This window comes from Hemiscyllium ocellatum, chromosome 6, assembly GCF_020745735.1.
Source record: "Hemiscyllium ocellatum isolate sHemOce1 chromosome 6, sHemOce1.pat.X.cur, whole genome shotgun sequence".
Lineage (NCBI taxonomy): Eukaryota > Metazoa > Chordata > Chondrichthyes > Orectolobiformes > Hemiscylliidae > Hemiscyllium > Hemiscyllium ocellatum.
Window position 1 is genome coordinate 48,563,582 of NC_083406.1, and position 13,055 is coordinate 48,576,636.

At 40.5% G+C, this 13,055-nt stretch overlaps 1 protein-coding gene across 2 annotated transcripts in view; it reads left to right on the forward strand.

The window, feature by feature from the left end:
• The window catches only part of uggt2 (UDP-glucose glycoprotein glucosyltransferase 2), a 372,492-nt gene that overhangs the window by 89,346 nt on the left and 270,091 nt on the right, over positions 1 to 13,055 (forward strand). For both annotated transcript variants that reach the window (XM_060826541.1, XM_060826542.1), the window contains exon 9: positions 6,182 to 6,282. In XM_060826541.1, the coding sequence (XP_060682524.1) occupies positions 6,182 to 6,282 (101 nt within the window). The remainder of the gene's footprint in view (positions 1 to 6,181; positions 6,283 to 13,055) is intronic.

The window sequence follows — 13,055 nt, forward strand, 5'->3', positions numbered from 1 at the left end:
ATAAAACTCCCAATTAAGATTTACAAAACAACACCTCTTATCTCAAAACCAGGCAGCTTTAGGTTCCTGTCTTCAGATCTTCCTGTGTCTTCTTTTTTCCTTGTTAGGAATTTCTGTATCACAGGTTACTGATTGAAAAGATACGTTAAGAGAGATACTTTTTTCCGAGCAATCTGTTACATGCTAGGACTTGGCAGTTCTCCTCTCAACTGTTCAATTTTCCCCTGGTCTTATACCCCAGAGTATTGGATTGTGCCATTGGCTTTTAAGATTGTAAATATACTCAATTCAAACTTGATTGGGGTATAATTTAAACTGATTGACCAAATTCGAATTTGTTTTTGTCTCCCAGCAATGTTGTTTGGCCTAGTGTTACATTGTTACTTTATTGAGAACACTTGGTGCTGTGTCCGGTAGTTAATCTTTATAACAGATTATATTGTCTTGGAGCATGTAATCTCTTGTTAAACCTGTGCCAACTTTAGAGGGTTAAGTTTGCAAGGATGTTGCTTAACTGGAACAGCATTTCAAGTATCTACATCCTATATAATTAGGTTAGTATTTCCCAGCTTATTTCCACATGTCTCCCCACGTGAGAGCACTAACTCTTTCAGGTCATTTTGATTTTCCTCTGGAGGGTAATTCAATAAGTTATCCCAATTTTTGACAACTTCTTCATTGTCCAATTTAGTTTGAATAATTCCAATTCAGAATCCTCTGAATTTGGTTCTTCATTCTGCGCTGTAACCAATAACACACTCTCCTTTTGCTTTCCTTCACTATCAAAATACCTTTTGAACATATTCACATGACACACTCTGAGACCTTTTTTCTATCCGGAGTCCATATCAAATAGTTCACCTTACTCAATCTCCTTTTGATTTGATAATGTCCAATAAAACTTTCTTGTAAAGGTTTACCTATCCCTGGATGTAAATTTTATCTCCGTTAGCAAAACTGTGAATTTTTGATTTCTTGGCTTAAAAATATGTTGCTGGAAAAGCACAGCAGGTCAGGCAGCATCAAAGGAACAGGAGAATTGACGTTTCGTGCATAAGCCCTTCTTCAGGAATGAGGATGGTGTGCCAAGCAGGCTAAGATAAAAGGTAGGGAGGAGGGACTTGGGGGAGGGGCATTGGGAATACGATAGGTGGAAGGAGGTTAAGGTGAGGGTGATAGGCCAGAGAGGGGGTGGGGCGGAGAGGTCGGGAAGAAGATTGCAGATCAAGAAGGTGATGCTGAGTCTGAGGGTTGGGATTGAGAAAAGGTGGGGAGAGGGGAAATGAGGAAGCTGGAGAAATCTGCATTCATCCCTTCGGTTGGAGGGTTCCTAGGCGGAAGATGAGGCGCTCTTCCTCCAGGCGTCGTATTGGCATGGTCTGGCGATGGAGGAGGCCAAGGACCTGAAAGTCCTTGGAGGAGTGGGAGGGGAGTTAAAGTGTTCAGCCACGGGTCGGTTGGGTTGGTTGGTGCAGGTGTCCCAGAGGTGTTCTCTGAAACGTTCCACAAGTAGGCGGCCTGTCTCCCCAATGTATAAGAGGCCACATCGGGTGCAGCGGATGCAGTAAATGATGTGTGTGGAGGAGCAGGTGAATTTCTGACGGATATGGAAGGATCCCTTGGGGCCTTGGAGGGAAGTGAGGGGGGAGGTGTGGGCACAAGTTTTGCATTTCTTGCAGTTGCAGGGGAAGGTGCCGGGAGTGGAGGTTGGGTTGGTGGGGGTGTGGATCTGACGAGGGAGTCGCGGAGGGAGTGGTCTTTCCGGAACGCTGATAGGGGAGGGGAGGGGAGGGAAATATTTTCTTGGTGGTAGGGTCTGTTGGAGGTGACGGAAATGAAGAAGAATTTCAGGAATGAAGAGGGTGTGCCAAGCAAGCTAAAGAAAGGTAGGGAGGAGGGTATTTCAGGAATGTGGAGGGTGTGCCATGCAAGCTAAGATAAAAGGTAGGTAGGAGGGTATTTCAGGAATGAGGAGCTGAGAGTTTCTTTTCCAGCAACACATTTTTAAGCTCTGATCTCCAGCATCTTGTCTGCCTCCTGATTCATCATATCTTGTTTTACTTTTAAATGCTGTCTCGCTGGTTTCCCCGCTATGTTTAAAATTAGACACATAGTCCAAATATGTGGTCTCTGAATTCTGACTCACCAATTTTTCCAGGATCAATTTCAGTGGTCCTCTCACCTCATGCCAAAAACCTAATTCAAAATGACTGAATTTGATTGATTCATTTGGTGCATTTCTCATGGTAAACAGTATAAATGGAATTCCTTTATCATAATCATCTGGATAGTCTTGAATATAAGTCCATAACATGGTCTTTAAATAATACCTTTTTAATGCTCCCTGTGATGCTGATTGGTATACAGTGGATTTGAATTGTTGTGTTCCAAAGCTATCCACAATTTTGCTGAATAATTTTGATGTAAAATTTGACCCTTGATTTGATTGTATCTCTGTTAGTAATCAGTATCTGGTGAAAAATTTGAGTAACTCTTCTACAATTCTTTTAGATGTAATATTGCATAATGGAATAGCCTCTGGAAATCTAGTAAACACATCCATTATTGTCAGCACATACTGATTCCCACTTTTTGTTTGAAGTAAAGATCCAATGCAAGCAATTAAAATCCTTGCAAAAGGTTCCTCAAATGCAGGAATGGGTATTAAAGCTGGTTTATCACTGCCTGAGGTTTTCCAATTACCTGACACACACATGATCTGTCTGGCAAAATTCAACCATGCCCTTCTGCAGTTCAGGCCAGTAAAATGCTTTTGTATTTTGGCTTGAGTTTTTCTTACATAATAAATGACCTCCTACTGATAATTCATGTGCTACCAGCAACACGACCTTTCTGTAACCCACTGGTCATACTTGATAAACTTCTGCCCATTTCTCATCTGTCTGAATATGTGATGGTCTCCAGTTCCTTATCAAGACATCATTTTTAAAATAGTACCATTCAGGGATATACTCCAGATTCATTTTCAGTGTATGCTTTTTGGTACAATGCTTCAGTTTTTCATTTTTCTGTTATAACTCAGATAATTTCTCTGAGCTAAAAATATCCATGTTGTCCTCCACCTGTTCTTGGTTTGTCTCAGCCATTCAATCAAACATGGTCTCTGATAATTCTACTTCAACTTATTTATCTATATTATTTGATTTTTCTTCCTGGTTCAACTGTTGGTTTTGTGACCTTGCTATCACACAGGAAAACTCTCAGGATATACTTCCTGTAATACCTCAGTTGCTTGATTCTCCACTGGCTTTTCAACCATAGTCGGCAGCACTCCTACCTGTGATCCAGCAATATCATTACCGAGGATAAATTGTATTACTGGAGCTGAGAGTTTCTCCAGTACTCCTGCCACCAATTCTCCACTTTGTACAGGACTCTCCAACCTCACTCTATACAATGGAGCACTTCTTGTCTCACTATAAATTCCATACATTTTCTGGCAATAGTCCTTCTGAGTTACATATCTCCTCATCTTTCAACATTGAAGATTGACATGATCCCGTATCTCTTAATACTGTAGCTTCTTTACCTGCTGCTCCTGGCCTATACGAGTAAACCTTACCTTCACAAGGAAATGATTTGAGAAGATCTAGCACTTCCTTCTCACTCAGTTTCTGACAAGGTTGTGTATTTTGGTGCAGCTTTTTAGCCTCCACTGTGCTTTCCTTTACCACTCTAACAACATTCACTGGCGTATCCTGTTTTCCTACATCTGTCTTCCCAGTGCTTTTTCTAAACCACCAACATTGTGACTTCATGTGGCCTACTTTATTGCAGCGAAAAACCCTGAGCTTTTTAACTTCTCTTTCCCCTTCATGGGTTTCATTTTTACCCTGTGATAAGTTATCTTTATATTTTCAATGAGATCTACTTTCCCTTACCACCTGATGATTTCTCTGTTCCCTAATTTCTATCCCTCGTAAAATTGAAATTGATGTTGGAAGACAAACTTTGATTTATGAATCAACTCATATCATTAACCTTTTCAGCTGCTAATCTTGCCAGTTTCACTGTCAGCTCTTCCACAAATTCTCAAATCGTCTCTCTAAGGGTGTCATATGTTTGATTTGTTTTTAATGACCTTATCCACCTATCAAAATTACTTTGTTCGATCCTTTCAAACTCAATGTAGGTTTGACCAAGGTCCTCCTTAGATTCCAGAAAAATTGTCTGTAGGCTTCTGGCACAAGCTCATAGCACTTAAGATGATTTTCTTCACCTCCTCATACTCCCCAGATACCATTACTGATCATGATGCAAATAGCTCACTAGCGCTACCTGCCAACTTTGTTGTGGAGCGCTACCTACCAAAACCCACATGGTCACTGGCCACTTCATTTGTTTAGCCACTTTCCCAAATGAGATGAAAAAGGCTTCTATGTCCTTCACATCACATTTAGGCAATGCTTGAATATATTTAAACAGATCCACAACAGCCTTTTCGTTACACTGGGTGTGCCCATCATCACTATCCTGCTCACTAAGCCTACCTTCTACCTTCTCCTCCATCCTTTTAAGCCAACTTTTCTATCTATTTGCCAACTTCTGAAGTTCAAACTCTCACTCTTTCTCCCTTTCTTCTCTTTCTTTCTTCCTTTCTTCTGCTAAGGCCTTCCTCTCCTTTTCTTTTTGTTCTGCCAGCGCAATTGCTTCCTTTTCTCTTTACTCTGACTTTAACTGTAATTTAAACTGATTCAGTTCCCTTTCATGTTCAAGCTATTTCATCTGCAATTGAATTCTAGCCGTTTCCAAAGATTGCGATGGCATTTCCAGCAAATCTGACTGTTATAATTACCTCTCCTTTTCTCACAGATAAAGGCAATCTCAACACTAGCTTTTCTGCCAATTCCAACAGCTTTGCCTTGCTCACCTTTTGTAAAACACTTCTTCCTCTCCAGAAAGCCTGTAGTGACTGAAAGAGACATTACTACATAAAACACTGTTTTAACCAACTGAATTCAGCATCTGGAACAAAATGCACTAACACCTACCACTTGCTGCCTTTGAGTCCAACAACGCTAAACCGAAATTGGAATTATAGAATCAATCCCAACAAGAGCCTCCAGTATATTATGGACCAGGCTAGACCCTCTCAAAACATTTTAAGAAGATAACCTGGACCCTAAGTTTTTCTTATTTGAAAGGCAGATGTAAAGTGGGTGTTCCAGGTATGGTGCAATTGGTCAAATTGGTCTTTAAGCAAAACAATTTATTTAAATGCTATAGTTGAAACACAAAATAAAGCAGAATTTAGAATAACTTAATTATTGGAAAACTTAACTTACCTGATGCAGTAACTATTACTAATTAACTATTCCAATTTAGTAACATCCTATAAACACCCCCTTGGCAAAAGGTAAATTCAGACACAGATTCTTACAGGCAGGTGGGAACAACATCTAGGGAGCAATTTCAGAGAAAGTCAGAGGAATTCTTTACCAAACTTGCACCTCTCCTCGATTCCAACATCTTGTGACTGCTGCAACTTAACAACAAACAAGAAAAAGCCTGATATGGGAGAACTGGCCACTCCCCTTCCATTGTTAAACTAAACTCTTCAACACCTCTGTCCTTATGACGTTTCTGCAAAATAACCAAGGACAAAATAAACTTGTTAAAGAGATAGCATCATCATAAACAGTATACATGATAAACAATTAATGTATATCATTGATGGCTACTGGAATAAGTGTAAGCACAAGGGTTTATTAAATGTGCACCAGAGGAATAGGCTGTAGTTAAAACTACTCCACAAAAGATTTATGAAAAGTTAGTTGAATTATTAATTATGTAACAGTATATTTTAAAAGATTGGGGAATGGATGTATCTATATAGATAGATGAAGATGTAAAAATGAATGTGATTTTCAAAGTTATATACTGAACTGAGAAACATCTGTTTGTACACAATCCTTTAACCAATCATGCTGTACAACAAAATCTGCTTTCTATTCTCCATTGCAAAGCCCCTTATGCACACTCAAATAGAAAAACTGAACAAGAAAGGAAGACATTGGCTGATGTTAATGCCCTCCTTCACCCTGTGCCTCCCTCTCTGACAGATTTTTCCTTCTTCCTGCCTACTCCCATCACCTTGCATACTCTTCAATCCTCTCTTTGCCTCTCCATCTCTGTAACTGTTGTATTGTTCTTTTAACAGGCAGCTATATCCTGATTTGACAGGCCAGCTGAAAGAATTAAGAAAACATCTTATTGAAAGCACTAATGACATGGCTCCGCTGAAAGTGTGGGAACTTCAAGGTATAACTTCAGTCTGGTCTTCATTCAGTTGGATATTTTATGGATTACAGCTAAATAAAAAATGCTGATGTGATATATTTTGTTACATAAGCGAAGTGAGAGTCATTTAAAATCAAGTGCGTATTCACAATTGTAGTTTTACTATTCATGATTAGTACAGTAATCATTTTGGTGACTGGCTTTTGAAAATGCGCAGGCTTCATTTTGAGTGTTTAATAGACCAATAAGATCTCAGAATTAAGGTATAATGTGCTGCTCTTTTGACCTCAATGTTTCAGATACTTTTTAACGGGAAAAGTAAAAAGCAAGTTGTGAAAAGATATCATAAAGTTGCAGGCAAATTGCAAAATAGTGTTTTATGCATTTCTCACTTGATTGAATTTTAAGTCTAATTGTGCGTCACTCAATAATTTCATTTCTTTCACCAGAATGTTGAAGGATTACAATATCTTGCATGTTATTTCATAGTATTGGCTAACATTATAATCTTCAATGGGTTAATGTACCAGTGAAATCCAAGTAAAATTCGACTATATATCTAGAATTTTTCACCTTTCATTTGCAGTCCACTGGTGCCTCATATCATCTTATGGAACAAAAACATAAATTGCTGGAAATACCCACTATATTGGGTATTATCTGTGGGGAGGGAACATTTGAGGTTGATGACCTTTCATCAGAACTGGAAAACATTAGAGATGTGATAAGTGTGCTGACCTCATTGAGGTGAATCTGAGTCAGATAAGTAATGATCAAAGGTTCACAGGAAAACATTAACTGCATCATGTTGAAGAAGAGAGAATTTCAATACAGTTGAACTGTATTCCCATAAAGTACGAAGATAGGACAAGCAAATCCAGGGCTGCTTCTATTATGAAAGAGAAATTAAATTGGAGAAGGGAAAGCATGTTTATGAAGGAGGTTAAGTGGATAATATTATTGAGAATTGGAGAAATAGTTCCAATTTTTTTTCAAACAGTCCGCCTTGATGATAACAAACTCACTCATGACATGTAACTTCCTTTAATTCCTTACAAAGCAGGCATTTATATTTGTAATCTCACTTTCAATCCTTCGGAGCACGTGGAGCTGTCAATGGTGCAGTTTATGGTGTGGTTGTCTATTAACATAGTATACTGGCACACAAAAATTGAGACAATAATACTAATCATAATCAAAATTGCACTGAACTCAAGTTTGTGCCAGTTTTTATTTCTAAATGTCATGATAATGTTAAATGGCCACAAATGAAATGGTGTTTATGTGAAATAATATTGAACAGCTTGGTAATAGGGTAACTATTTACACCATGCCCTACTCTGTGCCTAGTCTGAAGTATGAAGTAATTTTCATTTTTTGATTTGATTTATTTATTTCTTATATTGCTTCAGTAGATGACCACATCATAATCTAATTTAAATGATGATCACACGTAAACTCATTTAAGCATAAGTAATTTGGCAGTGCAATTAGCAACACAATTGATACGAATAAACACATGATAAAGCTGTCTGACCATGTGCATTTTGAAAATGAGGCCTTTGGATCAACGTTACTGGGCCTTTGTCCCACATCAAATGCAAAGAGATATTTGTTGAGTTAAAACTCCTCTAATTGCAGCTATGCCACCACAAATCTGTATCCACCGAAGACAGTAAATCTTTGAAGGTGTGCGAGCTCATCTAGTACTTGTGGAATTCTGAATAACTTGTTCAATTTTCACATGAAACATGATTGTCTGGCAATGTTGTGAGGTCTCAAGTCCACCTGGGCATACATGTCAGTGAATGTGACAGAGGTACTGCATTAGTTGTCCTTAACAAAGGCGATTCTATCAAAAAAATGCATGCCATTCTTAATTACAGGTCCAAACTTGCATCTGCTGGACCTGCCACTGTGCATAATCATATGGCCTTAATGGAAAGCAAGCTAAAAAGGCATTTTTAGTAAGCAGTGAACTGCCAGGTGATATATATGATAGGTGTAAAAACTTCAAACCTTGGATATGCTGGTTAATTTAAAACATAATTTAATGCAACTAATAACATTTATTTCAAGAGTGCAGTACACAATTCTTGCACGCCTAGCTCCCTGATTCAACTGCTCATCTTGTGCAGATTACGCACTCCTTTCTTGATTGGACTAGCAGGTCACATAGCTCCTCTGTCATCTTGAAAGACCAACTAATAGGGTTTATCCTTATGGATCATGGCATCTGTGTATGAGTGATTTGACTAAGACAGGAAGCTCTTGATTTGTTTGCCCTATTTTTCTCTTTTGAGGGAATATATATTGATTGTGCTCAATCTTGTTTCCTCTTTGAAAGTAGCCCATTGTTCAGCTAACAGTTTTCCAAGCAAACTTTGGTCCCATTCTATCCTGTATCTTATGGTACAGTGATCACAGTTTTATAAATTTTCCACTATCACTGATCAGCTTGGTCCTCCTCATTCTCATGAACCAAATCTAACAGCGCCTTCTTTCTTGTTGGTCTGGGAAATTCTCCTGAACACAATCTAGGAATACCTGTACCATGCACCTGTAAAGAGGAACCTTGATTATCCGAATGAGATGGGTGGACATTCTTTTGTTTGGAAAATTGATTATTTGGATAATTGATTTTATCTTAGTCAAGGGAAGCAATGCTGATCTAATGCTGTGCTCTACAGAGAATTTGTTTAAAACAATAGTTTTAAAGTATTGAGGGCAAGAGACCACAGATTTCACATGATGGACAAAATAAAACAATGATAACCTGAGAAAGTTTGTTAAAAATGCTGCAGTAGTTAGCATTTGGCAAGAAGTGGTGAAGACCACATTAAACAAGGTTCCGAACAGCTTCTACGATCACAAGAGCATTTGTCAGTTTCTGGGAACTCAGTGTCACAATAGAAAGACAGAACCACGTCTCGTGCACACATTTACATTCTCAGCCATTTTTTTCATGAATGGCCTGGTAAAGTGATGGGATTACTGTAAAACACTTACTGTTGCAACAGTAAGTGTAACAACCCATACCTAAAAAATATCCAGTCTCCGATGCTTGAGCTGCTTGTGTTTCTTTGTTTTTGCCAGCGTTTTGACATCTTCTTCAGTACAAGTGAATCGAATACACTTACGTCTGTGGTGGTTCTGTTCGCCGAGCTGAGAGTTTTTGTTGCAAATGTTTCATCCCCTTTCTAGGTGACATCGTCAATGCTTGGGAGCCTCCTGTGAAGCGCTTCTGTCATGTTTCCTTCGGCATTTATAGTGGCTTGTCTCTGTCGCTTCCGGTTGCCAGTTGCTGTCTGCTGCAGTGGCGGGTATATTGGGTCCAGGTCGATGTGTTTGTTGATAGAATCAGTGGATGAGTGCCATGCCTCTAGGAATTCCCTGGCTGTTCTCTGTTTGGCTTGTGCTATAATAGTAGTGTTGTCCCAGTCAAATTCATGCTGTTTGTCGTCTGTGTGTGTGGCTACTAAGGATAGCTGTTCGTGTTGTTTTGTGGCTAGTTGGTGTTCGTGGATGCAGGTTGTTAGCTGTCTTCCTGTTTGTCCTATGTAGTGTTTTGTGCAGTCCTTGCATGGGATTTTGTACACTACGTTGGTTTTGCTCATGCTGGGTATCGGGTCCTTTGTCCTGGTGAGTTATTGTCTGAGAGTGGCTGTTGGTTTGTGTGCTGTTATGAGTCCTTGTGGTTGCAGCAGTCTGACTGTCAGTTCGGAAATGCTCCTGATGTATGGTAGTGTGGCTAGTCCTTTGGGTTGCAGCATATCCTCGTTCCGTTGTCTTTCCCTTAGGCATCTGTTGATGAAATTGCGCGGGTATCCGTTTTTGGTGAATACCTTGTATAGATGTTCTTCTTCTTCTTTTTGCAGTTCTGGTGTACTGCAGTGTGTTGTGGCCCTTTTGAATAGTGTCTTGATGCAACTTCTTTTGTGTGTGTTGGGGTGGTTGCTTTCATAGTTCAGGACTGGATCTGTGTGTGTAGCTTTTCTGTGTGCTGAATTCTCCGTTCGGTGTTCTCTGTACCATCACGTCTAGGAATGGGAGTTGGTTGTCCTTTTCTTCCTGTCTCGTGAATCGGATTCCTGTGAGTGTGGTGTTGATGATCCGGTGTGTGTTCTCTATTTCTGTGTTTTTAATGATTACAAAGGTGTCGTCCACATATCTGACCCAGAGTTTGAGTTGTATTTGCAGTAAGACTGTTTGTTCTAACCTTTGCATTACTGCTTCTGCTATGAGTCCAGAGATCGGTGAGTCCATGGGTGTTCCGTTGATTTGTTCGTATATCTGGTTGTTGAATGTGAAGTGTGTTGTGAGGCACAGGTCCAGTAGTTTAAGTATGCCATCTTTGTTAATAGGTTCAACGTCCTGTTGTCTGTTCTGTATGTCCAGCAGGTTGGATATTGTTTCTCTGGATAGGGTTTTGTCGATAGAGGTGAACAATGCCGTTACATCGAATGAGACCATGGTTTCTTCCTTGTCTATGTGTATATTTCTGATGATGTCCAAGAATTCTTGTGTTGACTGTTTAGAGTGTCTCGATCCACTAATCAGGTGTTTCAGTTTCTGCTGTAGCTCTTTAGCCAGTTTGTGTGATGGTGTCCCTGGTCGTGTTACTATGGGTCTGAGTGGGATGTCTGGTTTGTGTACTTTAGGTAGTCCGTAGAATCTGGGAGTGTTGTTGCTTTCAGGTTTCATTCTTTGTAGGTCAGACCTGGTTATCTATCCGTTTTTTTTGTAGATTCCTCAGTGATTTGATTATCCTATTGGTGAGCTGTGGGGTGGGGTCAGACTCCCTCTTTTGGTAGGCATTGGTATCTGCAAGTAGTTGTTGTGCCTTTTGGATGTCGTCTGCTTTGTCCAGTATGACCGTCATTCTGCCTTTATCTGCTGGTAGTATGATTATGTTCTTATCATTTCTTAGTGACTTTAGTGCTTCCCTCTCCTTGGTGTTGAGGTTATGTGTTTGTCTTTTCCTCATTATCATAGGTACGATACTTTGTCTCACTGTTTGTTGTGTCTCTTCTGTCAGTCCGTTGTTCCTGAGTGTGCATTCTAATTCTGCTAGGAAGTCTGCTGTCTTAGCGTCCCTGTGGTTGTAGTTGAGTCCCTTGGAGCCAACACCTACCAAAAGAGGGAGTCTGACCCCACCCCACAGCTCACCAATAGGATAAACAACACACTGAGGAATCTACAAAAAAATGGACAGATAACCAGGTCTGACCTACAAAGAATGAAACCTGAAAGCAACAATACCCCCAGATTCTATGGACTACCTAAAGTACACAAACCAGACATCCCACTCAGACCCATAGTATCACAACCAAGACACCATCACACAAACTGGCTAAAGAGCTACAGCAGAAACTGAAATACCTGATCAGCGGATCCAGGCACTCTATACAGTCAACACAAGAATTCTTGGACATCATCAGAAATGTACACATAGACAAGGAAGAAACCATGGTCTCATTCGATGTAACGGCACTGTTCACCTCTATCGACAAAACCTTAGCCAGCACAAAGGTATACAGAAAAACCACACACAGACCAAGTCCTGAACTATGAAAGCAACCACCCCAACACACACAAACGAAGTTGCATCAGGACACTATTCAAGAGGGCCACAACACACTGCAGTACACCAGAATGCAAAAAGAGGAAGAAGAACACCTATTCACCAAAAACGGATACCCACGCAATTTCATCAACAGATGCCTAAGGGAAGGACAACGGAACGAAGATATGCTGCAACCCAAAGGACTAGCCACACTACCATACATCAAGAGCATTTCCGAACTGACAGCCAGACTGCTGTGACCAATAGGACTCAAAACAGCACTCAAACCAACAGCCACTATCAGACAACAACTCACCAGGACAAAGGACCCGATACCCAGCATGAGCAAAACCAACATAGTGTACAAATTCCCATGCAAGGACTGCACAAAACACTACATAGGACAAACAGGAAGACAGCTAACAACCCGCATCCATGAACACCAACTAGCCACAAAACAACATGACCAGCTATCCTTAGTAGCCACACACACAGACGACAAACAACATGAATTCGACTGGGACAACATTACTATTATAGCGCAAGCCAAACAGACAGCAGCCAGGGAATTCCTAGAGGCATGGCACTCATCCACTGATTCTATCAACAAACACATCGACCTGGACCCAATATACCCGCCACTGCAGCAGACAGCAACTGACAACCGGAAGCGGCAGAGACAAGCCACTAAAATGCCGAAGGAAACATGACAGAAGCGCTTCACAGGAGGCCCCCAAGCACTGAGGATGTCACCTAGAAAGGGGACGAAACGTTTGCAACAAAAACTCCTAGCTCGGCGAACAGAACCACAACAACAAGCAGCCGAGCTACAAATCTTCTCCCAAACTTTGAACTCTTACCTCTTTGTGTAACGTTTTTGCAGGACCTTGAAATCTTCTTCAGATAATCTGAAATTTGGATAATCAGTATTTTGATAATCGAGGTTCCTCTGTACATGGGGAGACAGGATACTAACTGATGGCATGTTTCAGAGAACACCTCCGGGATACATGAACCAATCAACCTCACTGCCCTGTGGCTGAACACTTCAACTCCCCCTCCCATCTGCCAAGGCCAAAACACCTCATCTTCCTTGGGACCCTCCAATGTCAATTTCAACAGTTTCCTCATTTCCCCTCCCCCCACCTTATCGTACATCCAACCCTCCAAACCAGCACAGCTCTCTTGAACTGTCCTGAACTGTCCTCTCTTGAACATCCTTCCCTCC